The sequence below is a fragment of the Salvelinus alpinus genome, chromosome 20 (genome assembly GCF_045679555.1).
Source record: "Salvelinus alpinus chromosome 20, SLU_Salpinus.1, whole genome shotgun sequence".
Lineage (NCBI taxonomy): Eukaryota > Metazoa > Chordata > Actinopteri > Salmoniformes > Salmonidae > Salvelinus > Salvelinus alpinus.
Genome location: NC_092105.1, coordinates 26425166 through 26451494, shown reverse-complemented (window position 1 = coordinate 26451494; position 26329 = coordinate 26425166). Strand labels below are relative to the sequence as shown.

Below are 26329 nucleotides of genomic sequence, written 5' to 3'. Positions count from 1 at the left end.
TTTGTGCCTTTGACCTTTGATAAAACATTTATTACACAAAGACATAGCTCACTCGCTATTTGAACTTGGAGTTTGGAAATTCAGAGCTTATTTAAAAATAGCTTATTTATCTAAAGTTATCATTCACTTCATCATTTGTTGAGGAACACCCACAGAGAGGCTTCTTGCGTCTGGTTTGAAAAGGGCATTCATTTACCACAGAAATTTCAACGCAACATTAAATACAGGAAGTAAAGATATCCTCCAACCCACTCCTTGCTCAACAAGTTGACCGTTTTACAGCTGTGTTATTTCAGATGTCATACGACAAAAAGACTCAGGTTCAACCATGTCCTTCATTTTGGAATCATACAAAATGGTGAGTACTTTATAGTTTGACAGAGTATGAAATAGTTTCAGAGATTCTAAAGGGGATCACATCTGTGATTGTTCTGATGGTTTCAATACTACTTGTAGGTGTATCTTAACTTCAGTATAAATATAGGTTTGATGTCCCCATTGATATATTGTTCATTTGTAATATTCTAATGACAGTAAAAAAAATCTAAATATCCAAGTGATTATTATTAGAATAATTCTGTATAATTTCAGAAGCTCTACAAAGTCAATGTCCTTCATGTACATCCGTCAGTCAAACAGTGAGCTCTGACCTGCACTTGATTGTCCAACTCTAATATGGACTCACAGGATATCAAAAAGGTTGGTGTTCATGTGGAAATATCCCCCTTCACAATAGAGATATGGTTGTAATATTAATATATTTTACAACTTTTTATTGTATCTGCCTTAATGGGAAAGTGTCATATGAAGTCAAATCATCTGTCAAATGAACTTGTAATGTTGGAGATGAGAATATATTCTGTGAATACTAACTCAAACAATGCCACCATGCAAGTCTTATACATTTCAAGTTGGTCTGAATATATATTTTCTGCTGGTAGTTTCCATTCAGGAAGTATAACAAGAGCAGTTGTCTTGAAGGAAATTGAGGTATAATTGCGTTCATAAAAAATCTCTCTCTCTCTGTGTGAAGGTGGTCAGTCGAGGCACTGCCTCTCCTCTACGGAAGTCAAACTATGTGAGCTGGTATGTGGACACTGTCCCCGCATCCCCCTATCTAAGTCCACCACACGGACACTGCACCGACACAGAAAGCAGCGGGGAAGAAAAGAGCACAGAGCAGTCCTCTCATGATGATGATGATGATGAAGGACACTTTAAGAGTAATGAAGCACCAGGGAGTTACTCAAACAGGGAGGACCCCTCTCTGCTGACCCCAGGTGATGACCAATATCACCTGCCCAGAAGTAGCCCCGTTATCTCCCGCAGGAGGAAGTCCTTAACATGGCATGGAGATACAGGGCTGTCTCTGTCTGCATTGCCCCCTACTACTGTGGCCCCTCTGGGTCTTAGTAGTGACCCCCCATCAACATCTGACCGATATCATCTTCATCTTACTGAGCCCCCACTGGCAGCAGAGAGGTCAACTGGTACTGTAAAGGCAGAGTCTACCCCCTGTCCCTGTCCTGCTATATCTCAGTCAGATAAGCCACGCTGTGTCTCCATCTCTGCCAACCTGAACCGCCTGCTTACCAGCGGGCTCCATCTGCCCTTCAGGGGCTCCCAGGGGCCAGGGCTGGACCAGGAGGAGGGTCCCCGACTACGCTCCACCTCTGATGCCCATCCACAATTAGGTAACCTTTTCAGCTGTCCTGATATGGTAGACTTTACAGGTCTTTACAGGTGCAGAGGGAAAATAAGAAAGTGAGAACTCAAGGTTCCTTATGTCTAGTTCACTGATTGATATGTTTTTTCATTGTGCTTTGACATTAAAGTGCCTATTAAGGATAAAAGATCAAGTGATATTACACACTGCTCTGCAGACATTATCAAGACTGGCTGTGACCTGGACAAGGTAAAGTACCCTCTCTGAAACATATTTGATTATTTATATTTGCTTATTTATATTTTGTTTATTTTTGAAGCATCTACAGTGCCCTCGGAAAGTATTCAGACCCCTTGACTTTTTCCACATTTTGTTAAATTACAGCCTTGTTCCAAAATGGATAACATCTTTTTTTCCCTCAGCAATCTACACACAATACCCCAAAATGACAACACGAAAACCGTTTTTTCGAAATTTTTGCTAATTTATTGAAAATAAAAACAGAAATACCTTATTTACATAAGTATTCAGACCCTTTGCTATGAGACTCGAAATTGAGCTCAGGTGCATCCTGTTTCCATTGATCATCCTTGAGATGTTTCTACAACTTGATTGGAGTCCACCTGTGGTAAATTCAATTGATTGGACATGATTTGGAAAGGCACACACCTGTCTATATGAGGTCCCACAGTTGACAATGTATGTCAGAGCAAAAACTAAACCGTGAGGTTGAAGAATTGTCCGTAGAGCTCTGAGAGAGGATTGTGTCGAGGCACAGATCTGGGGAAGGGTACCAAAACATTTCTGGAACATTGAAGGTCCCCAAGAACACATTGACCTCCATCATTCTTAAATTGAATAAGTTTGGAACCACCAAAACTCTTCTTAGAGCTGGGCACCTGGCCAAACTGAGCAATCGGGGGAGAAGGATGGTCACTTTGACAGAGCTCTAAAGTTCCTCTGTGGAGATGTGAGAACATTCCAGAAGGACAACTAACTCTGCAGCACTCCACAATCAGGCCTTTATTGTAGAGTGGCCAGATGGAAGTCACTCCTCAGTAAAAGGCACATGACAGCCTGCTTGGAGTTTGCCAAAAGGCAGCTAAAGTCTCTCAGACCATGAGAAACAAGATTATATGGTCTGATGAAACAAAGATTGAACTGTTTGGACTGAATGCCAAGCGTCACATCTGGAGGAAACCTGGCACCATCCCTATGGTGAAGCATGGTGGTGGCAGCATCATGCTGTGGGGATGTTTTTCCGCGGCCGGGACTGGGAGACTATTCAGGATCGAGGCAAAGATGAATGGAACAAAGTAAAGAGAGATCCTTGATGAAAACCTGCTCCAGAGCGCTCAGGACCTCAGACTGGGACGAAGGTTCACCTTCCAACAAGACAACAACCTGAGCACACAGCCAAGACAATGCAGGAGTGGCTTCGGGATAAGTCTCTGAATGTCCTTGAGTGACCCAGCCAGAGCCCGGACTTGAACCCGATCGAACATCTCTGGAGAGACCTGAAAATGGCTGTGCAGCAATGCTCCTCATCTAACCTGACAGAGTTTGAGAGGATCTGCAGAGAAGAATGGGAGAAACTCCCCAAATACAGGTGTGCCAAGCTTGTAGCATCATACCCAAGAAGACTCAAGGCTGAAATCGCTGCCGAAGGTGCTTCAACAAAGTACTGAGTAAAGGGTCTGAATACTTATGTAAATGTATTCAGACCCATCCTTAGAATAAGGCTGTAACATAACAAAATGTGGAAAAGGTCAAGGGGTCTGAATACTTTCCAAATGTACAATATGAACTCTGACATTATGCTTTATGCCTGGTGTGTAGGAGAATGCTCATTTCATAGTGGTAGACATGGTGCTGGAGGCCTTGGAGGGGGTGAAGTGGGCTGTGAGTCTGAGTCAGAAGAGCTGTGGGGCTATGGGGAACCATACAGAGGCCTCAGAGGACTCAGGGGCCCAAATCTGCATCCACCCCTCAAAGACACACTCTCTTGTTTCCACTGACAGCGGATATGAAGGTAGGGAGCAAGAGGATGTAGTAATGGAAGAGGGCTTTAAAATAGTAATGAATTGTCATGAAATTGTCATTAACATTTTGAATGCTTTTTTCTCATCTTGAATGCTTTCCTTTCATTGCCAACCAATGTTCTTGGTGTGTAGAGAATTTATATAAACACAACCAACCCACCCGGTCATATCAGATGCGTGGTCATAGAGGATTTAGATATACAGCCATTTAGGGGTGTGGGAGACAAGGTCCTGACAGAGAAGGATGTGTCAGTGGGACCATGTGAGAGAAGAGTGTTCTCTGAGTTAATGTTTTTCATATCACCTCTGTTTGCATTGTAGGTTGCGGCACAAACAATAGACCAATAACCAGAGGCGCTAATATGTCCTTTAAAAGGTAGAAACAAACAAACAGCTACAACCATCACACCTCTGATTAACTGTCATAGTATTCATCATAGTCTTCATACAACAGCCTACAAAATCATTCCTATTCATCTTGAGTCTTGTTCTTACCCCCATTATGTCCATACTCAGTTCCCTGGGTTTTCCCATAATGCGCTGCTCTGCTGAGGGCCTAGCCCAGCAGCTGGTGTGTGACTTCAGGAAGCAGTGGTTTCCCACACAGGAGCTGAAACGTGGCCGTCAGAGCATCAGAACCTCGCTGCAGGAAGTGAGAATCCCTGTGGTTACAAAATGTGCCCCTGCAGTCAAACACACAAATACAAAAGCACATTTTAACAGGCATACTTTTTGTTGACAGTTCTATTCCGGCTAACTGGAAAATTGCAAAAGAGTAGATTTGTGAAATATCGTCACTGACACGAGGAATGACTGTGAGATGGAAATGACTTCAATAGGATGTTTACACCAGACAGGAAGAGTGTTTACCAATCAATGTAGCAATTTGACTGATTGTCCTACTCAATCCCCAGCTTCCTGGTGGGGTTTGTATGGTGAGTGATGTCCGTCTTAGTCTGAGTGAGGAGATCAGACAGAGAACCAGGATGAGGGGAACTCTGAACTGGGCCCCGCCCCGGTTCCAGATCATCTTCAGCGTCCACCCCACCCAGAGGTCAGTATAGTGTCACACTGACTTCACTGATGATGACTATTCCTACAGGGGATGGGCGTGTGCAAAAGTTTAACATTATTCTCATTGTGTCATGGTATTACTCCCTTTCACTCTCTGTACAATACATTTGTTCTCTTCATTTGTATGTGAATCAATCTGCAATAAAAAGCAATAATTCTGTCTCCTGCCCAGGCGCAGTGAGGTTGTTGCCTCCCAGCACTTCCTCTGTGCAGGCTGTGGAACTGAAATAGAACCCAGTAAGTACTACTCTAGTCCAGGGAGCTGGACACTCTGGGTGATCCACCTGGAGCCACAGCAAGCCCTTTAATGTCAAAACTGAGGCAGAGCTCTGTACATATTTCCTTTGCTGTGTGGCGCTCTGAGTTTTCATGTTTCTGGGTGGTTGTGGAGGAATTCTCTGACGTGTGTGACTGGATGATTTACGGAGCTCACCTGCTGTATATTACCTGTGAGAGGAACACACACACTTCATACAGTCTCACTCTTTCTCTCTCTCACACACACACACACACACACACACACACACACACACACACACACACACACACACACACACACACACACACACACACACACACACACACACACACACACACACACACACACACACACACACACACACTGCAGGGCTTTCACTGACAGAGGCCTGCTGGTCTGCTAGGAGATTATGTTGTTGTTATGGTTGAAGATCCAAGTTTAACTGTAGCCTTTTTACTCCACCTCGTGAATTAATTTCTGAACTAAACAAAAATCATACAGTGTTGCAGTTATCAAAGCCTTAGTATGATCTATCCTGTTGCTTTCTACATTCTACATTATATGAATATCAGTCCATCTAGATAGCATTGCTCTCATACCTCAGGATACATCAAGAAGCTGCGCTACTGTGAATACCTGAGCAAGTACTTCTGTGACTGTTGCCATGGCGGTGCTGAGTCTGTGATCCCAGGCCGGGTGCTGACCCAGTGGGACTTTGGAAGGTACCCAGTCAGTGATTTTTCCAAGCAGCTGCTGGACTCTGTGTGGCACCAGCCTCTCTTCGACCTGCCCTGTGTTGGCAAGACCCTTTACAGCAGGGTGAGAGAACTGGACAGGTTCAGGGTAAGTAGACTCCTATAGGAGCTAAGGTGCTGTATACATGGTTTCAACTAGTCTGGGGTCAGTTCTTATTATTGTGCTTGAGTGCGGTGTGACTGTCGACTGAGAATATAAACTGGGCAGGTCAGTGGTTTAGGTTCAAGCTAATAGCTGCAGGTTTATAGACAATGAGAGATATGGTCTGGGATCAGTTTTACAGCAGTGGTGAATCCTCTTCTTCAGCAGTGTCTGGGGTGCTCATGTCTGTACGAAGAGGAAACTCAGAATAGGGATCTCGGAGTCACTGGGAGAATGTGGATTAGTCTGTGTCTTTGATTAGTTCTCTAATGTTCAGTGGTGACATGCAGGGAATGTTGCCAAGGCAAATCCTCACACACATATTGATTACATTAACACTCTTTTCCCCTCCCTAGGACCTGCAGGAGCAACTACTAGGCATTAAGAGACTGCTGAAAGCATGCAGATTATCTGAGGGGTAAAGACATCCACCTAATGATTCTCCCTTCACCACTCTCTCTCACACTCTACTTTCTCATGCCAACCTCTCCACCACACATGTCACTTTTCGCCTTATTTAGAGATAAACTGCATCAATCTGTTGGCTGTTGGTTGCAGACAGCAACCTTCCAAGTATTAATCAATTGAGCCATAACTCGCTGTACAGATGAAGTTAAGAACGTTTTTATCTGGACAGATAAAAGGTTATGATCTAGCCTGGGTATTGATTTAGATTTATTATGAATAAATCTAACCCCCCCCCCCCCTTGTGCTGTTGTTATTATGCTCAGGGTCCTGAAGGAGTTTGAGCAGCTTCCTGATCACCTGACACAAGAGCCACACCTGTTCTCCATGGATGACCTCCTGAGGGTTAAACGGGGTCAGCTGGTGCCGCTGGCCAGGGCTGTGCTCCGGGTGGCCATCACCCATGTGGAGAACTGTCAGGTATATCCACCAGTTGCAAAATCACAGATGGACAAATAAAGTTATATTCTAATATCTTGACTTCACCTATAACCTCAGTAGTTATGCAGTGTTCAATTGTTGAGACTAAGATCTGTTGCGTTTTACCCCAGGTCTGCCTGGCTAGAGGCTTCATCTGTGAGTTCTGCAAGCAGAAGGATGTGTTATTTCCCTTCCAGAGTGAGACCTGCACACGCTGTCAAGGCAAGTGTTTTTCTGATATGACAGAGACAACCCGCTTTTCACCTTGACTTTTTTTTTTTTTATCCATATAAATCTGATAACGATGCATCTCTCTCGTTTTAGTGTGCAAGGCCTGTTTCCACAAAGACTGCTTCAGAGATGAGGAGTGCCCTAAATGTGCACGGATCCTATGTCGAAAAAAGCAGATGAACACGACCTGCCTCTAGAGTACATGTTGGAAGTGTGGGAAAATATCCTCACATTGTTACATGTGTTTGTCTTTTGAATCTGAATACAGAGTATTCCAAATAATAAAATGCTGTGCATTAAAATGTAACAGTATAATGTATATTTGAATTGACTAAGCATGTCACATGAAAGGAGCAGGTACTGAGTCAGGTACGGACCCTCCCCATTTTACCAAGAAGAGAAGATGCTGCTTAGACCGAATATTAGAATGGGTTTTATGAATCTGAGTGGTATTGTGTTTATCTATCATTTTCGGAATTACAGTACTGTACCTTCTGCTCAGTATTACAACAAAAAATGTGGAACATAGCGACATCTGTTGGACATTTGAGTGAATCACCTCACATTCTAATGGCCATAAAACAATGCCATGCACTGATGTCAGAGTGATATAATTTCTACCTCTATTCACTCATTATGCCGTATCCCAGGACTGTAACATTTGTATTGGGTGAAATAGCTTAAAGCAGTCTGCTGAATAACCCCAGTTGACATGCCCTGATATCAAGCTTTGAAATATCATCCACTTTACAATTGACATTGTCTTGTAACTATCACAATAAGACATGTCACCTACTGTATATTGAAGGATGAAAGGTCCAAAAGTATTGTCAGAAGTGGGATTCGAACCCACGCCTCCATGCAGAGACCAGAATGCTCCTTTCCAGGAAGGATTTTCACCTTGAGTCTGGCGCCTTAGACCGCTCGGCCATCCTGACAACTCTGAGAAGTGAGAGAAAACAGAGCATCTATTCATTCAACGATCAGTGATTATCGAGATAATTTCTTAAAGTTAATAATTTTCATGATAGCTACAGTATATTTTCACAGCCAAAATACGTGAACATTACGATATCGCTAGCTAACCATTTCCTTTTTGTTAGCAAATCTAGCTAGCTAGTTAGCATTTTGTTTGGAAATAGCTACCGTTAGCTAGATAACGTACTACTAGTGATATTGCAAACATACATATAACATATACACTGGAAATTAAGAAATAATATATTATAATAACTTAAGTTGTAGAATAACATTTTATTTGGTATGATGTATGCATTGTCAGTGGTTGAGCTTAGTTTAAAATCAATATTATTCAAGATATGTCACTTCATCGCCTTAGCTCTTAAGGGTTGATAAATTGTCGTTGGTTGCTGTTTTTAACTTTTTTTGTCCCCGAAAAAAAAGTATTGTCAGAAGTGGGATTTGAACCCACGCCTCCATTCGGAGACCAGAAACCCCATTACTATGGAAGGTTGAACCTTGAGTCTGGCGCCTTAGACCACTCGGCCATCCTGACAACTGAACTTTTAAGAGAGCAATATTAGTTATAAACATAAATATAGCAGCAGCCATTTTAGATCTTAGGTAATAATTAGATTTGTTCGGGTTCTAGGTTCGCTACACAGTTTACTGTTCATTAAACACGTACCAATATTTACACATTTGTTATTTTAGCTGTATTTAACTAAAGACAGAGGTTTGCGTTACCCCATGTGACTGTGTTTTCCCCACCCGCATTGGACGACGTAACGAGTCATTCTTATGAAACGTAAAAAGAGGCGTGTTTTGTCTAGTGTTGTTATGCAACGTTACAGTAGCTATATAACTCTACTTAAAATAATTATCCAGCTAACTAGCTAGCTATCTAAAGATGTCGTTTTACAGAAGTGCCGTTTGGTTCGTTAAAGGACTTCAAGAATACACAAAGTGAGTATCGGTTTTTGCTTGCTAGTGTTGCACAAAAATAGAAGGTTGGAATTTTAGAGGTTTGAGTGGCTAACAGGCACACATGCCTTCAAAGTACATATTGATGTTACGAAAGAATCCATGTATTTGTTAGTTAGTAGTCATACAATTACTATGCTGACAACCTCAATATAACTGCCTTTACTTTGCCTTTTTAAACATGTGTTTGCTTTATTTTATCTCAGTTCCTTAATCACCATTAATCTTATGTTGAGATTTTTATTTTGTTCAACAGAAGCGGATATGAAGCAGCAGCTAAGCAGTTTAATACTGGGGACCTGGACGTGAACCTGAGTGGCAGGTCTTTTGTAATCACTGGGGCCAACAGCGGCATTGGAAAAGCTACAGCCCATGAAATAGCCAAAAGAGGTAAGGCAAAGGCAATGCCCTATGAGTGTTTAAAACAACAATGAATATGGTTTTCACTAATCTGTAATATAACTGTTGCCCATTGTTTGTACACATTTTTAGATTCCATTACAGTGAGTGAAAGGCTAGTTGATGATTAACAGTAGATTTATGAGTGAGTGCTAGTAGGTGTGCCAGATGGCAACTAACCTCAAGGTGAGGTCTCAGAGGTTTATATAGAGACTCACAGACCAATCATGAGGACAATATGGTGTTCAACTCCTCAGGTGGCTGATCATTAGTTGTGAGAAGGGGTTCTTTGAGGTCACTATAGTTTACCCAGTGTTTGATATAGGGTTGTGGTTTTATTGCAGGAGGGATTGTCCACCTGGTGTGTCGTAACAAGGAACGGGCACAGGAGGCGAAAGAGGAGATAGTGGAACATAGTAAAAACCAGGTAACGAGGACTGAATGACACAAAGAAAGAATCAGTACAGAAAGAAACCCCACACACGTTTATTCATGCCCAGCAACTGTCTGGTGAGGGATGAAGAGCAAGCCATTGAGTAAATTGTGAACAGCTTTGTTCATGGGGTCACAATGTGGCATATTCATGGAGTCATCATGAGTTAGGTGCTGCACAGATTAGCTAGGCTAATCTAACAATGATAAGGATCTTTTATGCTCAGTTGGGTGGAAGTTGAGGTGATTTACAGATGAGATGATCTGATTCCTGCCTTGCTTAGACTGATTAATGTGGCCAAGCACTTAGTCAAACAGAAACAGAGGATGGTTTGATAATTCCTGCACAGTCATGTCTGGGGGTTGTTACGCCTCTGGTTTGGTAGAAAAGTAACACTGCTGTGTCTATACTCAAGTCCCCGGCTCACACTCCCAAAATTCCATGTTTGGCTTCTTTGTGAGCAAATTTGAATACTGTAATCAATCTTTCCAACTGCCAGCGTAATAGTTCAGAATCAGACTTAATGTGGTTCTGTTTATTTTTCTTTGACATTTTCTTTGTCTCTGCAGAATGTCCATGTTCACATCGTTGACATGTCTAGTGCAAGACAAGTGTGGGAGTTTGCAGAGAGCTTCTCAAAAAGCAACAGCATTCATGTACTGGTAAGGTATCTGTTAGGTGGGTGAATCATCTCCAAGCCCCACACATGGGTTAGTCCATTGAATAGATTAAAGGGTTGATGGGCTGCTAGTTTGAATAGGATGATATATGAATGATTCAATATGAGCGATTGGGTATGATTCAACATGAGTGATTAGATTCATTGAATTAATTCAATACAAGTGTATTAATTATGATTCTTTATCCCCCAGATCAACAATGCAGGGTGTATGGTAAACCAGAAAGAGCTGACAGAGGAAGGTGTAGAGAAGAACTTTGCTACTAACACTCTCGGTAAGTAAGATCAACCCAAGGGCAGTAGTCACGTCTCATTGGAAACAATGCACACCACTTACTTATATAGGTTGATATGTTTTCTCACAATGTTCTTCCTCATCATTACTGTTCACTTGGTTAGGTACCTTCATCCTAACCACAGCATTGATACCAGCCCTGAAACAGGCACAGGACCCACGAGTGGTGAGTAATGTCCTCCATTAGTTCTGTTTGTGTTTGTATTAATGTCTAATTGACCAGCAGAGGGCCTAGTGTGTCTGAACAAATGCATCAAAGGAATCTATTACATATTACAAAAACAACAAAAGGACATGTTCCATCTGTCTAGCAGTCTAACAGCCCATATCGTCATGATGATAATCACCCCTCTCCTCCAGATCACAGTGTCTTCAGGGGGCATGCTGGTCCAGAAGATGAATGTAGACGACCTGCAGTCTGAGAAGGGGACGTTCGACGGCACTATGGCCTACGCTCAGAATAAAGTTAGGACATGGTGCATCTCTACTTACCCCTGAGCAAATGCATTATCTAGCCTATGACTGCAAAATAAAACTGTAAAAAATGATGTTACAGTTCTGTTATATTCTCTGTGAAAGTGATGTGCTGTGTGTTGTGGTGACAGAGACAACAGGTGATACTGACCGAGAGATGGGCGTCCCAGCATAAAGAGATCCACTTCTCATCAATGCACCCTGGCTGGGCTGATACTCCAGGTACTAACACTTATCTTAAGTAAGAAATCTAGACAAATATTCATCAGTACAAGCCTCCATGCATTTCTAAATGATTGTTCTGTGTTGAAAAAAACTCCCTGCATCTGTGTTGACTTGCTAATGTATCTGTGTCTCTGTGTTCCCTGTAGCTGTCCAGTTGTCCATGCCTGACTTCCATGCTAAGATGAAGAACAAGCTGCGTACGGAGTCCATGGGGGCCGACACGGTGGTGTGGCTGGCCATCTCAGCAGTGGCCTCCAACCAGCCAAGTGGACTCTTCTTCCAGGGTGAGACACAGGGATGGAGAGGGTTGAGGGTGGAACAGGAAGGGGAGGGGGTATTTTTGCTTAGAAATGGCTCCTTGATAGATAGCTGTTCAGATACCGTCCTGCTATCTCTTACATCTACTCCTCTATTTCCTTTCCCATAATGCCCCAGACCGAATGGCGGTGCCCACACACCTTCCGCTGGCTTTATCCAGGTCCTCTCCGGCCGATGAGGAGAAGCTGCAGGCAATACTGGAGCAGCTCGCACACAAGTTCAAACCTTGACCTCTCCTACAGCCGTCAAAAGGTTATGAACAGACAGACCCTCCAGCCCACGTGTCCGTTGACAAACACTCCTCATTATAGATATGCACTGTATAAAGCGGACATAGCGGTAATATTTTTACAACCATTTTCTATTTATGATGATGATGATGATCTGTAAATGGATTGCTTGCTATTGCTATGATCAAAGTGTAGCCACACAGAACATTTTAATGGCTCATGTTTGGGGTAGAGGCCTTCACTGGTCGTTCTGAAATGGACCTGCGGCTTTCCCATCCAGACCTGATATGCATAAATTTCTCCCAAAAATAATAGAGGCCCGTTCCCGAAAGGACCCGTGGACAACTAGACCCGTTCCGTATAGACCTAGTCCGATCCAGACCCGGTCCGTTCCGAGTAAGACAAGCAGCAGAAAAGTCAATTTTAAGATACTTTATTAGCCGGAGCTGATAGAAAGGGGAGGTAGAGAGAGGTTACGCTCTAGCAGGGGCCGTGCTGTGTGTGTGAGCGAGTGACATGAGGAGGAAGGAGAGAAACCGCAACCAACCAGTTGTATTAGTACTGTACAAAGTTAGAGGTGCGCTATTTGATAGATTTCCCTGCTCCCCCTACCTCGGGCTTCCAGTGGGGATACCTGAGTCAACCTACCCCCGCCCCTTCCCCATCTTGTACTTCTGAGTGTGAAACCTTCCCAGGCAGTTGCCTGCCTAGCTCACAAACTAGAATCAGGGCGCCCACTCCCACACGGTGACATGATATCATTGACGTGACGTGCAAATGAGTGATAGAAAACCGATTGCGCAAATGTCACCATTCGGACTATTATTATTAAAATTAAATTGTGCGGCCGCCCCCGCAAGATGCTGGCCATATCGCCTATGCCTAAATCCGCCACTGAACACATGGTTTCCAGGTGTTTGATGCCATCCCATGCTCTGTTCCAGCCATTATTATGAACCGTTCTCCCCTAAGCAGCCTCCACTGCTCCATTCAGAATATAAAGTAGCAGCCTACCTGTGGGCTCTTTGTCGTTGTAGCCTATCCTTCTCCTTTTAACTTAATTCCACTTTAATTCAATCTTCTATTGATTAGATATCTCCTAACTTTTGCCCCACACGGAGGCTCTATGACTGTAGCCTATTGCCGCTTTGATTACTTATGATTGGCCAACAACAAGCTACACGCGCCACTCTCGTGAAGAGCAGCTGCATAAATTATACCATTTCTCTCTACTGCAGCAGTCGCGTTCAGATCTCTATGGGTCATTCTGGACAAGTCAGTTAACATTACACATACCCGAGACCAGTGACAGTCAGATCCAACCCAGACCCGTGACATTATTTAGAATTCTGGATCTGGACCCGTTCGGGTCCTGGATCGGGTATCAGGAATTCGGGTACAGGGGGATCTGTGAAGAACTCTAGTTTGGTGTCATCTGATGCTTCATAACTTTTTACACCATACTACTTCCCTCTAAAATTCTTCTACAAAGCCTTCTCCATTAGCTTGAATCTTGCATACTACGTACAGTTCAGTACTAATACAGTACATAGTGATTACGTCAGAACTTCTATGGAAACTGGACCTTCCGTTTCAGAATGTGCTCTAGCCAGGCTTAGGTTGATGGATGAATAAATCATGTTTTACTCAGATTTAGCAGTGTATACTGTCCACAGCATTTTTACAAAATCAAATTTTATTGGTCATATACACAAAGGTTTTCATCAGGGTTTAACAAGGGCTAAAGGTGCTTCTGGCTGTTGTCAGCAGTAATAGTGTCATTACTGTTTTGTATTCTGTTATTATTAGTTTACTGTACAACCAGAACAAACAGTCAGTCTTTATATTTGACTTGTCCAGAGAATCGTTGAGATACTGTTCTTAAAGCTACATGTTGTTTGTCTTGTTTTACACAGTTTAGTACTTTGACATACTTTCTTTAAAATTATTTTATCCTTGTTAATCAAACCAGGACCTGTGAGCAGAAATGTGTTTTATTAAGAGCACAAATAAAGCCAAGGCTATTATTACACTTTTTATTAACATACCACTGTACACACTCTAGTGTAGAATGTCCGGTGCATTAAAAACAGTTAATCAACTTCAAGTAAATAATAAAAGGCACCAATAAATATTTCAATCTTATATTTTCAGCATGCCTTCTAAAAGCTTGATTTGTGTCATGATTTGTCATGCAAATTACTTATAAAACATAGGTGTATATATTTTTTTGTGGGGGGGTTCTTTAAGCTAACATGAAATTAAACCTTAAATGTAGTGCTTAATTTAAAGTAAGTCAATCATTAACTTCAATAAATGTTGATTAAATCAATCTCAAGAACCTTCATCAGAACAACTTTGACAGCCAATTTAAGGCCATTCCTCCTACTTTGGGAATTATTCCCTGGAGAACCAACATAGCGCCATCCAGAGCCTTGCTCATAAATGAAGGCCTATTCTCTTCCTCTTGTGCATTTGCTTCCTTAAGAGCATCTATCTCTCTTTGCATTTGTGCTCTGTCATCAAACCCTTGCTGGAAAGGGTCATTCTGCTCCTGAAATGACAAACACAATGTCACAAAAACACTATATATACAGTAAATCACATACACACCACAAACAGTATACGCCTGACAAATACAGTGTACACATCACAGACAGACACAGTTGATCTTACTTCTATAGTTTTACATTTACATTTACATTTAAGTCATTTAGCAGACGCTCTTATCCAGAGCGACTTACAAATTGGTGCATTCACCTTATGATATCCAGTGGAACAACCACTTTACAATAGTGCATCTAACTCTTTTAAGGGGGGGGGGGTTAGAAGGATTACTTTATCCTATCCTAGGTATTCCTTAAAGAGGTGGGGTTTCAGGTGTCTCCGGAAGGTGGTGATTGACTCCGCTGACCTGGCGTCGTGAGGGAGTTTGTTCCACCATTGGGGTGCCAGAGCAGCGAACAGTTTTGACTGGGCTGAGCGGGAATTAAAGTTTTAAAGTGTTCTAAAAGTTTTTACCTTGAGTCTGGCCTGCAGAACTCTGTCATGCTATGCTATGGCATTTCTACCTTCTCTGTCTTTCCTCTCCATCAGCTGGTTCATATTCTCCTCAGAAGTCCTCTGTTGGTCCACTCTCAACTTCTCCTGGACTACCAGCTACTCCTCCATGGCTTGACTCCCGCTCAGAATCCTCCCTTTTTGTTTGCGCCGCTGCAGAGAGAGAGAGAGAGCAAAAGAGAGTTAAGACTGGTGGTCATTACAATGTTGTTGTCAAATCATCAAATTGTATTGGTCACATGTGCCGAATACAACAGGTGTGGACTTTACAGTGAAATGCTTACTTAGAGGCCCATTCCCAACAATGCAGTGTTTAAAAAGACAAATATTTGCTTACTAAAAAAGGAAATAGTAACACAATAAAAACAATAACGAGGCGATATACAAGGAGTACCAGAACCGAGTCAGTGTGCAGTGGGTACGCGGTAATTGAGGTAATACAGTATGTACATGTGGGTGGGGGTAAATGTGTATTGTCATTTGGATTTTATCACACTGATTTGGCAGATTTGAGTTATATCTATTATATCACCTTATGCTCTCAGCTTCAGTGAGGGACTGGTCTGCTTACAGGATGGCTTGGCCAATTCTGGCCTTCCTTTCCAGGTATTCCTTCAGTCTGGAACCACAACACACTGTATGTTTAACTTTCAACATCACATCAGTTCAACATATTTCACGTTTCTAATTTTGACAGAAAGTTGTTTTCATTTCATGTTAATAGTTTTAGCTAGTTAACGTTACGTGTATGATCTTATTATTCGTATCTCAGAGCCATTTGCGTTGCTAGTTAACATTGTGTGTTCTCATGATTTCTGGATAATCATATAGTTGTCCATCGTTATTCAATAATGTTTTAACCCAGATAATACTGTTATCAAACCTGTTCTAGAAAAATAGACTTCTTGTATATCTATGTGGGGGAAATTATTGTTGTACATGAGGTTCCAAGTTAGAAGTACTTGTTTATGAAAGTTAGCAAGTTTAATAGGGATCTTACCCACATCAAAGTTGCATTTGAGTAAGAATTCTAGACCACCAATCTGTTTTGAAAATTAAATGAGGGATTATATTCCAAATGCAATCCTTATTTCCTAAATAGTTTTGTGCGAAATTGTAATCAGTAACGTAACTTTTGGATTACCCAAACTCAGTAACGTAATCTGACTACATTCAGTTACTTTTAGTTTACTTTCCCCTTAGGAGGCATTAGAAGAATACAAAAATGTCTCATTGATTCGAGTTGAAAAATAAACGCTGTGCTCATGGAATGGCATGCTTTGAGCACTACTGAAAGTGCTATTTCCATGTGAAAAATGAATGCCATATGCTGCATTTGCTATAGGCCTATTGTTTACCTTTTTGTTGGTGACACTTTGATATCTTGATAATATGCAGCTGTTTAAAGGGCAAATCCACAAATGAAACAATAACAAAATGAACGTCTGCCTCTGTTTTGCTGAGGGATGGGCCTGGAGAAATGTAACCACTCTCAAATTAATATACAGCTACGGATGCAAGGACTGACCATCCATGATATAAAAAGTATTGTTTTAATCATTTTGAGGCTATACAGTGTTTGTTTACATTTACAATGTTTACAAACATTGGAATAAAAAACGCTTATATTTTGGGTTCTCATGGAGTGTGACAGTTGAACTAAGCTCATGAGGCATTTATAAGTTATATTATTCAAGAATCAATAGATATATATATGTCCAAAAATAGATGTAGCAACTACATATTGCCCCTTCAAGTCTATCAAAAGTGCGCAAGTTTGAGCATGTGTCCAACCACAATTCGTAATGCGCAAATAGCTAAATGAGAGAGCAGCAGTGTGACACATCAATGCGCTATGGAGATATCAATAATACGTGATATCCGTATCGCCGTAGACTACACCACTGCTGTCATCTTTACCTCCAAACGTTAATTCAAGTTGGATAATCTTTGGATGCCGACAGCAGTCGCACCATTGGAAGACATAGCTTGGACTTTAGCCTACATTAAGCTATTCCTGCTCTTTTCCAGCGATCCATCATGTGTCATCATAGGGGTCTCTGACTTGTGGTCAGACTCGCTCAGGTGGAACAAACTTAAACTTTCGCTTTTTTAAAATGCAGATTTTAATGTCATTGAGAAAACAGAGAAGTTTCAAATATTTTTTTTCGCAAACATCCTTAATGAATTACAAAGTAATCCTCGAAGTAATCTAGTTTTTCAAAAGTATCTGTAATCTAAATTCAATATTACATGTAATCCGTTACTCCCCAACCCTGTTCCTCCATATGAAGTTAAATAGTAAACCAGTTAGCTTTGGTGCTTGACTACTGTTGTTAGGACAGAACGCTCGGATCAACCGTTAAAGACATGGGTGAGGCTAAAGCTTTAAGAGGGTGTGAACGATGCTGAATGGGTGTAGACAAAGAGCTCTCCTATATATATATTTTTGTATTCATTTTTTTTTAAATCCCAGCCCCGTCCCCGCTGGAGGCCTTTTGTCTTTTGCTAGGCCATCACTGTAAAAAAATATATTTGTTCTTAACTGACTTGCCTAGTTAAATAAAGGTTCAATATTTTTATTTATTTTTATTGAAGTACCAAAACATTCAAGGCCATTTTCTCAAAAGTGAAGTTACAAGTTTATCAACTTTCAAAGCAGAATTACTTTCCCATTGTTCCTCAAATGCAGTGTATGTAGCTGTGTGTGTGTCTGCTTTTATCCAATGTAAAAAAAAAAAACGTTTCAAAATTTGCTACATAAGACCGAATCAAGGCGGTCGGTCACATATACTAAACAAAAATATTAAACGCAACACAAAGTGTTGGTCCCATGTTTCATGAGCTGAAATAAAACGTTTCTAAATACTTCTACATCAATGTGGATGCTACCATGATTACGGGTAATCCTGAATGAATCATGAATAATGATGAGTGAGAAAGTTAAATGCACAATACTCCCATGACATGCTAACCTCTCACCACTACAATTACAGGGGAGGTTGCATTTTTCTCACTCATCATTATTCACGATTCATTCAGGATTATCCGTAATCATGGTAGCATCCACATTAATGTAGAAGTTTAGAAACATACTCAATTCTTATTTACAATAAGTGACTCAAAATGACATACAATTACATTCTATTGGACAGAAAATAATCTGAAACACAATCATAAAAAAACTACAAATGTGTTGGATACATTTGCTGAGTCACAAGCTTGATGTAGTCAGTCATGCTATGTCTTTCCTAAATACTTTTGGTCCCCTAAAATGGGGGGAACTATGTAAAAAAAAAAGTGCTGTAATTTACCCTCAAATAAAATCTCCGTCTGCACTTTAACCTCATAGTCACTGTATCATTTAAAATACAAAGTGCTGGAGTAGAGAGCCAAAACAACAATAAATGTGTCACTGTACCAATACTTTTGGAGCTCACTATAATTAGAAAATATTTGACCAATCTCTTAAGTTGTATGTAAAATGCATATCAGTTTATGAATAAATTGTTTTGAATACACTTTTAATCTGTTTGTGTTTATGTAATTAAGTAGTAGTCTGTAATTGACTCACATCTGGAAACCTAATTCATGCCTTTGTGGCTTGACGTTCTTCTTACTATAATCACAGATAACGTTCCACAATTTGGTGTTCAAATAGTTCAGACTAATAATCAATCAGTTTGCACTCGAGAAATAGCCATTGGCTACTGTCTTTTCTGACAAAGAGGAGCAAGAGTGCCCTGGCTGAGCAGAAGTGAAGGTGGAGGCAGAGAAACAGCAACAGTTAGAGAAACTGATCCAGGAGAGGGAGAGAAGTCATCAGGAGGGCATCCGTCATCTTGAGGTATGGATGGACACTGGAAACCTATAGTATACCATGTCTCCTAAAATAATATTTTCTTTCTTTATTTTTACTATAACCACAGATTGCAGTAACTGAGGGAGGTGAACACAACAGTGTTTAGGAAGATGCCGCTTGTAAATCCATAACCAGGATGTCTGTATTGTGTTGTCCCTCTGTAATTCTAGGCTGAGATGGTCCAGGAGGCGAGAAGCAACAGAAGTTGGAGACAGCGATAGATAGCAATCTCCAGGAGCAGGAGAAGCTGTTGGCTAAGGGCTTCACAGAGAAAGAGCACAGGGTATCGTAGAGGGTGTAAGCAATGGCTTTGGTCACTACTTCAACTATAGGAAAGCCTGTGAGGAACTCAAGGCGCTTGTGTTAAAGTCGCAGGTCAGATCCTCTACTCCCAAACTCAAAACAGGAGCAGTTGTCAATGGCATTACCCCTGGCTCAGACAAACGGGTGTTACTGGCCCTTCCACCGCCCCAAACACTTTGAATTTGCACAGTTGAAAACTTCCAATTGATGCCCCCATTGTCATTGCTAAGAAATATCCACAACAATATAAACATCAAACTTGTTGACCTATCATACTGTTGCAGCTACTGAACCAATCATTGATGAGGTACACTGGGGCTAAATTAAAAGCCTCACTTCATTTGAGAATGTTCTTCAGTTTATAGACATACATTTTTCATACAGATTTTTAAAAAGAAACTTATATTGGCTCAAAGCGTGACTGGACAAAGCGTGATTGATTGACAGATTGAACAATGGAGAGAGCTGATGAGCTGAACAGCTTGTTTTAAATGAAGACTTCAGCTGAATCTCTACATGAATACTAGGCATTCACATGAAGAGACATCCTGTCTTTCAGTCACCTCATATACATTTTATGAAATACAAATATGAGTACATCAGCAGCAATACAACAAGGGGAAATACAATTATGGAATGATATGAGCACACATCTCTACTCAAATGACTTGTACCCAGATCAGCTTTAGGACTAGGATGAGACATGCAGGAATGATATTCTTAAAGACTAGAAAATCTCCAATAATCTGCTGCTTGGACAAACTGCACATTAAGACCGGAGGGAAATGGCACAGAGCAGGATCAAGGAGTTAACTACCTTGCTTTGATACAGATATACTGTAGCTCTTGATTTTCTGATTCCAGATCCTGCTTTGTGATAAACCCCCCTGGGTTACATACACACAGTACAGCACCAACCTGTGAGAATCATACTGCATCACATAAAACCGGTATGCCTAGGTGACAGACTGACAGTTCATCCATTTAACAATACTAGTATTAGTGTTTCCAATGACAACATGCTGATGAAAGCAGAGAAAGAGACTGGTATCCAGGCTACATAACATAACACGATAAACTTATTTCAAATCATATCAGCAGTCATTCAGATATTGTAAATCAGTCTTGGTTTATGAATCAACATGGAACTCATACCTTTTTGCCTCCCAACAATGATAACTGTAGAGGTCATTAAATGAGGAAACGGATAGGAATAGTATAGATCTCAAGTCAGTGATTGACTACTACAGTAAATAGCATTAGAGCCCCATACAGCCATTCTCCACCAGTAGATATGTATTAGCTTAGGCCCAAGATATGTGACGGATTAATCAACATGCTAGTATTCATGACAAATTACCATGGCTAATCATGGTTGTATAACACAAATATAAACATGCAGACAGGTTGTTGTGGTTGTGGTTTTACAATAGTGGCTCTGCCTAGAAAACAAATCCAGTGCATGCACTTAACTTGAACTGTAGTTATATCCAGGATATGACACCTATCATAACCATCAATACACTTTGAGAATGTTAAAGCATAAAAAACAGTATGTATCACACAAAAGTCCTGATTCATAGCAACACTATCAGTCAATGATAATGACCTTGATGACATGTGTGTGTATTACATGAGAGATGTCTATCTTGGAGGCTACAGTAACACACACACAGCAATAAATAAACTCATCATAACACAAATACATTTGACACACACATCCACTAACAACTGATCACCAGTCTGGTATATCCCTCACCTCAATGGAAAATACATATTTGTAGCCTGTAGACAACATATGTAAGTGTATGTATTGGACAATAAAAAGTGCTTTGTTATGATTTTGTTCTCTGAGAAATTGAACCGTAACAACTGAAGTGCAAATAATCTAGAAGAGACTACAAGTGGTAAATCATGTTTAAGTAAGGCTGCAACATTTCGGGAACTTTCATTAAATTCCCTGGTTTTCCCGAAATTCCGGTTGGAAGATTCCCGGAATAGGCAGGAAATCCGGTATCCAACAACCAACCACTATTTCTGGAAAACCAGAGAATTTATTGAATGTTTCTGGAATTTTGCCACCCTAAGTCCACTACCGAAGTCAAAAGTGTAGTAAGTGACATTTCAATAACTCTACAATAAAGTAAAGTAATGAACAGGTTCTTTATGATTTACAATTTCAATTGGCAAGCCTAAACTAGAACTTCAGTTTGTAATACAGTATTCATAAAAAATAAACAAATGAAAAACATTTATTTCTCCAAGTCCCCCACATCTGTGGCGGTCAACCATTACCTGACAGTGAGATACCACATGTAGACTTGTTCACCAGCTGTGTGTGTATGTGTGATGACTTTCAGAGAGCCTAGAAGCTATACAGTAGTACCCTCAAATTCCCCTCTGGACCTCATTGCTCCCCTATAATCAGGGACTGATTTAGACCTGGGACACCAGGTGGTTGCAATTAATTATCAGGTACAACAGGAAACCAGCAGGCTTCGTACCTCGTACGGTAAGAGCTTAATTCCCCTACATTAGGCTATGACCCTCCTGACACCAACTGAAACATGGTCCACCTAGAAACAGTGGTATTTTGCCCTCTGCAGACTGCAACAATGTTACAGCAGCTTAAAAGCAAAGAGTCAATCCAATGAGCCTTATAAGGTCAACTTTGGGACCTTCTGGAGTTTCATGAATATATTAGAGTACTCCATCTTGCTGCTGTACATACAAGTTACATATCTAACTGGTATTCACAACCCAGGTACATTTCGTGCTTCAATTTGTTTTAGAACTATTGGTTCATTCTTTCTGTTTACCGGAGGGAAAGCTATAAGAAGATAAGAGGAAGGCACTTCAATATAAGCTTTATATTTGCCCACCTAGCTGTATATGTTCAGTAGGTAAACTGAGTTCCCTTTACTACAAAACTATTGTTATAAATATAATAATAAATCAAAGAATATAGGGAATTAGTTATGCAGCCAGTGTAAAGCTTTTCACGTTTAGTCACCAAGAGGGACGAGGACAGGCAAGAAAGGCCTGGTGTTTCTAGGTTCTGTGGATGTTGCTCTGCTGTTGTAAGTTGTTTAGCTGTTGTTGTTCTTGTTGACATTCCCTCTTCCTCTCAGGATGACAGCCACCAGGCTGTAAGCTCTACCCTGATAGGTGGATGGAGCTCCATGTTGCTGACTGTCAACGATGACCCTCAGGAGACCACTGGAGTCATGTCCCAGAGCTGTTGACACACACACACAAACTGTATAAAAAAAACAGACTCCTTCATACACATATACGCACCCAAGAAAATACTTTGTATCTAATACAGGAGGATACATTTACACAAAGTGTCTGGTCGTGTCCGTCTCACCTTGACGACTTTGTCGGCCCCAGAGGTCAGCAGCCAGCCTGTGGTGGGCTCGTAGTGCATGTAAACTATGCTGTGCTTGCTGTCATGGAATGTCGCCGTGGGCGCCCGGCTGTAAGACGAGGGGAAACAGTTATCACCAAACGTATAGGATTTTTTTGGGGAGTACCTTAAATGACATTTTAGGCAAAAAGGCAAACTCTGCTCCATCCTTCATTGAATCAAATGGCTAATTCATCACAAAACCCTCTGATACTGCCTACTACTTGAATAACTTTATCTGTTACGAATCCCTTTGGCCCGGCAGTCTAGGGCGGGGATGGTAACGAGACCCGTAACATAACTCATGCAATGTATAATAGTGACAAAGTATCAGTGAGAACGAAATACCACAGACAACTTAAGTACCGTCAAACACTCAGGGTTTATTTGAAAACACACGGTAAAGGGGGGCAGGAAAAGGGGCTGAGCTGGACCCAAGGAAAGAAACAAATATCCAAAAACACCCCTAAGCTAGACTAGCCTACTACTATACAGCTGACTAACCAAAAATACAGTGGGTGGTCCGCCCAGTTCTACCTAGTGTTCTTAGACAAAGTAGTCCTACAGGTAGTGTATGCCCATGGACAACTTGTCTTGGTTCCCCCTTTTCCCAACATCAAACCACATAACAAAATAACAATACTCACAGGTGGGGACAAAGTGACATGTAGTAGCGAAAACTAAACCAGAGAACTACCGAGAGATTGACAGAGAGATGGAGCTCCAGAGAACACAACTGACAGGGTTTTTAAACCAAGGGAAAGGGGAATGATTGGGTAAGTGAAACAGGTGTGTCTTCTGATTAGCGACTGATTGATGACTGATTGGGGAATGATGATTGCCACCTGTGTGAAGGGGAGAAGGAGAGAAAAGAAACACACACAGGATACACACAGAATACTTGTATCCGTAACATTATCATTAGCCAAATTAGCAAACTTACATGCTGACCACACCGCTCGCGTTGCAAAATAAATGTACACATACATGTTATTCAATCATTGCACCCACGCTGCTCGCAGGCGTCAGCGAGCATCTACGTGGCCAGGCGCTAAAATAGAAATTGGTTTTATTTTATAATGCTCAATGCGTTGCAAGTCCGGCCTCTCCCATCTCCTCATTGGTTTTTAGGAGCATATACCCACTTGCCATCTCCTCATTGGTTTTTAGGAGCAAATACCCACGTGGGTGATTGAAAGATGAACTTAGGTCCACACTCTGGTTGGTAGGTTGTAGTAATGATGTAAAGTTGGTTGCCAACCGCAATAGAAAGTCCAAAGAAGAAAAATAAGCCTTAAGGAAGGAGGAAAGATGACGAGAAACTAATTTGGTTGACCGCTTTATCTGTGGATTAACTGTCGGAGTTGAGGACCATGTGCAGTTCAGGTAAAATAACAACCCAATGTTTACATACCAGGATAAATTAACTAGCAACAGCAAGCTAGCTAGCTAAATTGCCATAAATGTTTAATGCTTTTTCACCTGTCCCCAAATTAATATAATTGGTTCAGAGTTTGTTTTGATATTTCAACTTGCGTGTCCTGATCGCTTCTGGTGTGAGTGAACAAAATCAACGTGCGCACAATGGCCGGTTTGGTCAGCATGTTAGGCATGACATGCCAACAACAAACTCAGTCTTCATATTCATGCAGAACTGACCTGATAATGAAAGACAAGCTTTGTAATTTTGAATTCTGTAAAGTGAGTGTGGAAGAGGTGTGTGACCTCAGACCTGGAGAGAAGCAAAATTCATTCAGCTACCCAAGAATAGCAAAGCACCCTTTACCCGGTTCAAACACCCGACCAATCAGCCTACTACCGGCTCTTAGTAAACTTTTGGAAAAAATGGTGTTTGACCAGATACAATTTTATTTCACTGTAAACTGATTAACAGCAGCATGCTTTATGGGGAAGGTCGCTTAACATGTACAGCACTGACACACCGACACAAAAGACCGATGATTGGATGAAAGAAATTAATAATAAGATTGTGGGGGCTGTATTGTTAAGACTTCAGCTTTTGATATTATCGATCATAATCTGTTGCTGAAAAAAAGTAGGTGTTATGGCTTTACATACTCTGCTATATTGTGGATAGAGAGCTACCTATCTAAATAAGTATTTTGTTTTAAAATATACTTAAGCATCAAAAGTAAACGTAATTGCTCAAATATACATAAGTATCAAAAGTAAAAGTATTAATCATTTCAAATTCCTCATATTAAGCAAACCAGACTGCACTAATTTTTTTATTTATTTAAGAATAGTCAGGGGATACACTCCAACACTCAGACATAATCTTAACGCTACAGTATTCAATGACATTCTAGATGATTCTGTGCTTCCAACTTAGTGGCAACAGTTTGGGGTAAGGCCCTTTCCTGTTTCAGCATGACAATGCCCCCGTGCACAAAGCGAGGTCCATAAAGAAATGGTTTGTCGAGATCGGTGTGGAAGAACTTGACTGGCCTGTACAGAGCCCCGACCTCAACCCCATCGAACACCTTTGGGATGAATTGGAACGCCGACTACGAGCCAGGCGTAATCACCCAACATCAGTGCCCAACCTCACTAATGCTCTTGTGGTTGAATGGATGCTCCAATATCTAGTGGAAAGCCTTCCCCGAAGAGTGGAGGCTGTTATAGCAGCAAAGGGGGACCAACTCCATATTAATACCCATGATTTTGAAATGAGATGTTCGACAAGCAGGTGTCCATATACTTTTGGCAATGTATTTTTACTCAAGTACTTTACACCACTGATGTTATTAGCTTTTTTTGTGCACAGTTGTGTGTGTTACTCACTCCTCGTCTGTGATGGACTCATGGCAGCTGTCACACACCCGCACCTCGAACTCGAAGCCCATGAGAGGGATGGTGGAGCGCTTGGCAGAGCACTTTCCACACACAGCCTGCCCACACTTCCTGCAGTGGTGCTGGGGGAGAGGAGATAGGAGACACTGAGGCTTGTGTTGGGCCTACTCGGCTGGCAGATAACGACAATGTGCATATATCTCACTCATGTAGACTCACAAACAGGCGAGGCCACACCAGGGCTGTTTTTCTGTATTTCACCATGCCATAGGAAGAACATAAAATAAGGACTTCTCCTGCCCTTTTGTGAACTACACCCGAGAGTTATAGTGACAGTATGGAGCCCACTGTACCTGGCGCAGGCCGATCTTCTTACTGTCCCACATCTGTTTGAAGTTCCAGAAGAATGGTTGCTCACACTTCTGACACGAGTCACTGTCCAGCCACTCTGGGGTCTGTGGGAACACACAGATAGACAGGTTGCAAACAAACCTTAAATACAGTAATTCTCAGGAATCAGCTTTCCCTTTCTCAATCCTACCTTTAACCATTTGAGTTAATAAAGGGAACTGACCCATAATCAGTGCTTAGGTATAACCTAAGTGAGAGATGGTTAGAGCCAAACAAAGCCATAGGTAGTCTACACAGATTCAGCAAACTATCTGCCATGTTGGCACTGAACACCTCATTTGCATTCAGTACATGAACATTCAAATTTTCATTCAGAGTTTGTCATTATCTCTGTCTGTGCATCTATGGCTGTGGTTTAAAGCCACTCGGTCTGTTTCAGGTCTCACCCCCCCCCCCCGCCATCCCTCACGGCCTTGAGG

At 41.4% G+C, this 26329-nt stretch overlaps 3 protein-coding genes and 1 non-coding gene across 8 annotated transcripts in view; 2 read left to right on the top strand and 2 right to left on the bottom strand.

Moving 5' to 3' along the window:
* The first annotated feature begins 203 nt into the window (after positions 1-203).
* Positions 204-7361, top strand: rubcnl (rubicon like autophagy enhancer). Of its 3 annotated transcripts, none has more exons than XM_071355129.1 (14): positions 204-358; positions 592-699; positions 1034-1694; positions 1884-1915; positions 3506-3698; positions 4030-4084; positions 4225-4360; positions 4623-4762; positions 4955-5019; positions 5646-5884; positions 6295-6356; positions 6670-6823; positions 6955-7045; positions 7148-7361. In XM_071355129.1, exons 2-14 carry the CDS (start codon positions 676-678, stop codon positions 7249-7251), a joined length of 1956 nt encoding a protein of 651 aa, XP_071211230.1. In that variant the 5' UTR covers positions 204-358; positions 592-675; the 3' UTR covers positions 7252-7361. The 3 variants fall into 3 exon arrangements, with proteins under 3 accessions (XP_071211230.1, XP_071211228.1, XP_071211229.1); XM_071355127.1 differs by having other exon boundaries at positions 1836-1915; XM_071355128.1 differs by having other exon boundaries at positions 251-358; positions 595-699; positions 1836-1915.
* Positions 7362-8461: 1100 nt separating this feature from the next.
* On the bottom strand, positions 8462-8570 carry trnal-caa (transfer RNA leucine (anticodon CAA)). The gene is made up of 2 exons: positions 8533-8570; positions 8462-8507 (listed from the first exon to the last, which is right to left on the bottom strand). It is a non-coding gene; the product is annotated as a tRNA-Leu (tRNA).
* Positions 8571-8825: 255 nt separating this feature from the next.
* On the top strand, positions 8826-14204 carry dhrs12 (dehydrogenase/reductase (SDR family) member 12). Its single transcript, XM_071355126.1, has 10 exons — positions 8826-8980; positions 9255-9388; positions 9742-9824; positions 10400-10492; positions 10703-10784; positions 10909-10970; positions 11165-11269; positions 11410-11500; positions 11650-11787; positions 11939-14204. Exons 1-10 carry the CDS (start codon positions 8925-8927, stop codon positions 12049-12051), a joined length of 957 nt encoding a protein of 318 aa, XP_071211227.1. The 5' UTR covers positions 8826-8924; the 3' UTR covers positions 12052-14204.
* Positions 14205-21420: 7216 nt separating this feature from the next.
* LOC139546580 (WD repeat and FYVE domain-containing protein 2) overlaps positions 21421-26329 on the bottom strand; it is a 28699-nt gene continuing 23790 nt past the window's right edge. Inside the window, exons 9-12 of one of the 3 annotated variants that reach the window (XM_071355123.1) lie at positions 25853-25954; positions 25491-25621; positions 22647-22755; positions 21421-22514 (exon numbers count right to left, since the gene is read on the bottom strand). In XM_071355123.1, coding sequence (XP_071211224.1) covers positions 22485-22514; positions 22647-22755; positions 25491-25621; positions 25853-25954 — 372 coding nt within the window. In that variant the 3' untranslated portion in view covers positions 21421-22484. Of the gene's footprint in view, positions 22515-22646; positions 22756-23048; positions 23531-25142; positions 25323-25490; positions 25622-25852; positions 25955-26329 lie in introns of those variants that run through there. The other 2 variants (XM_071355124.1, XM_071355125.1) reach the window with 2 other exon arrangements.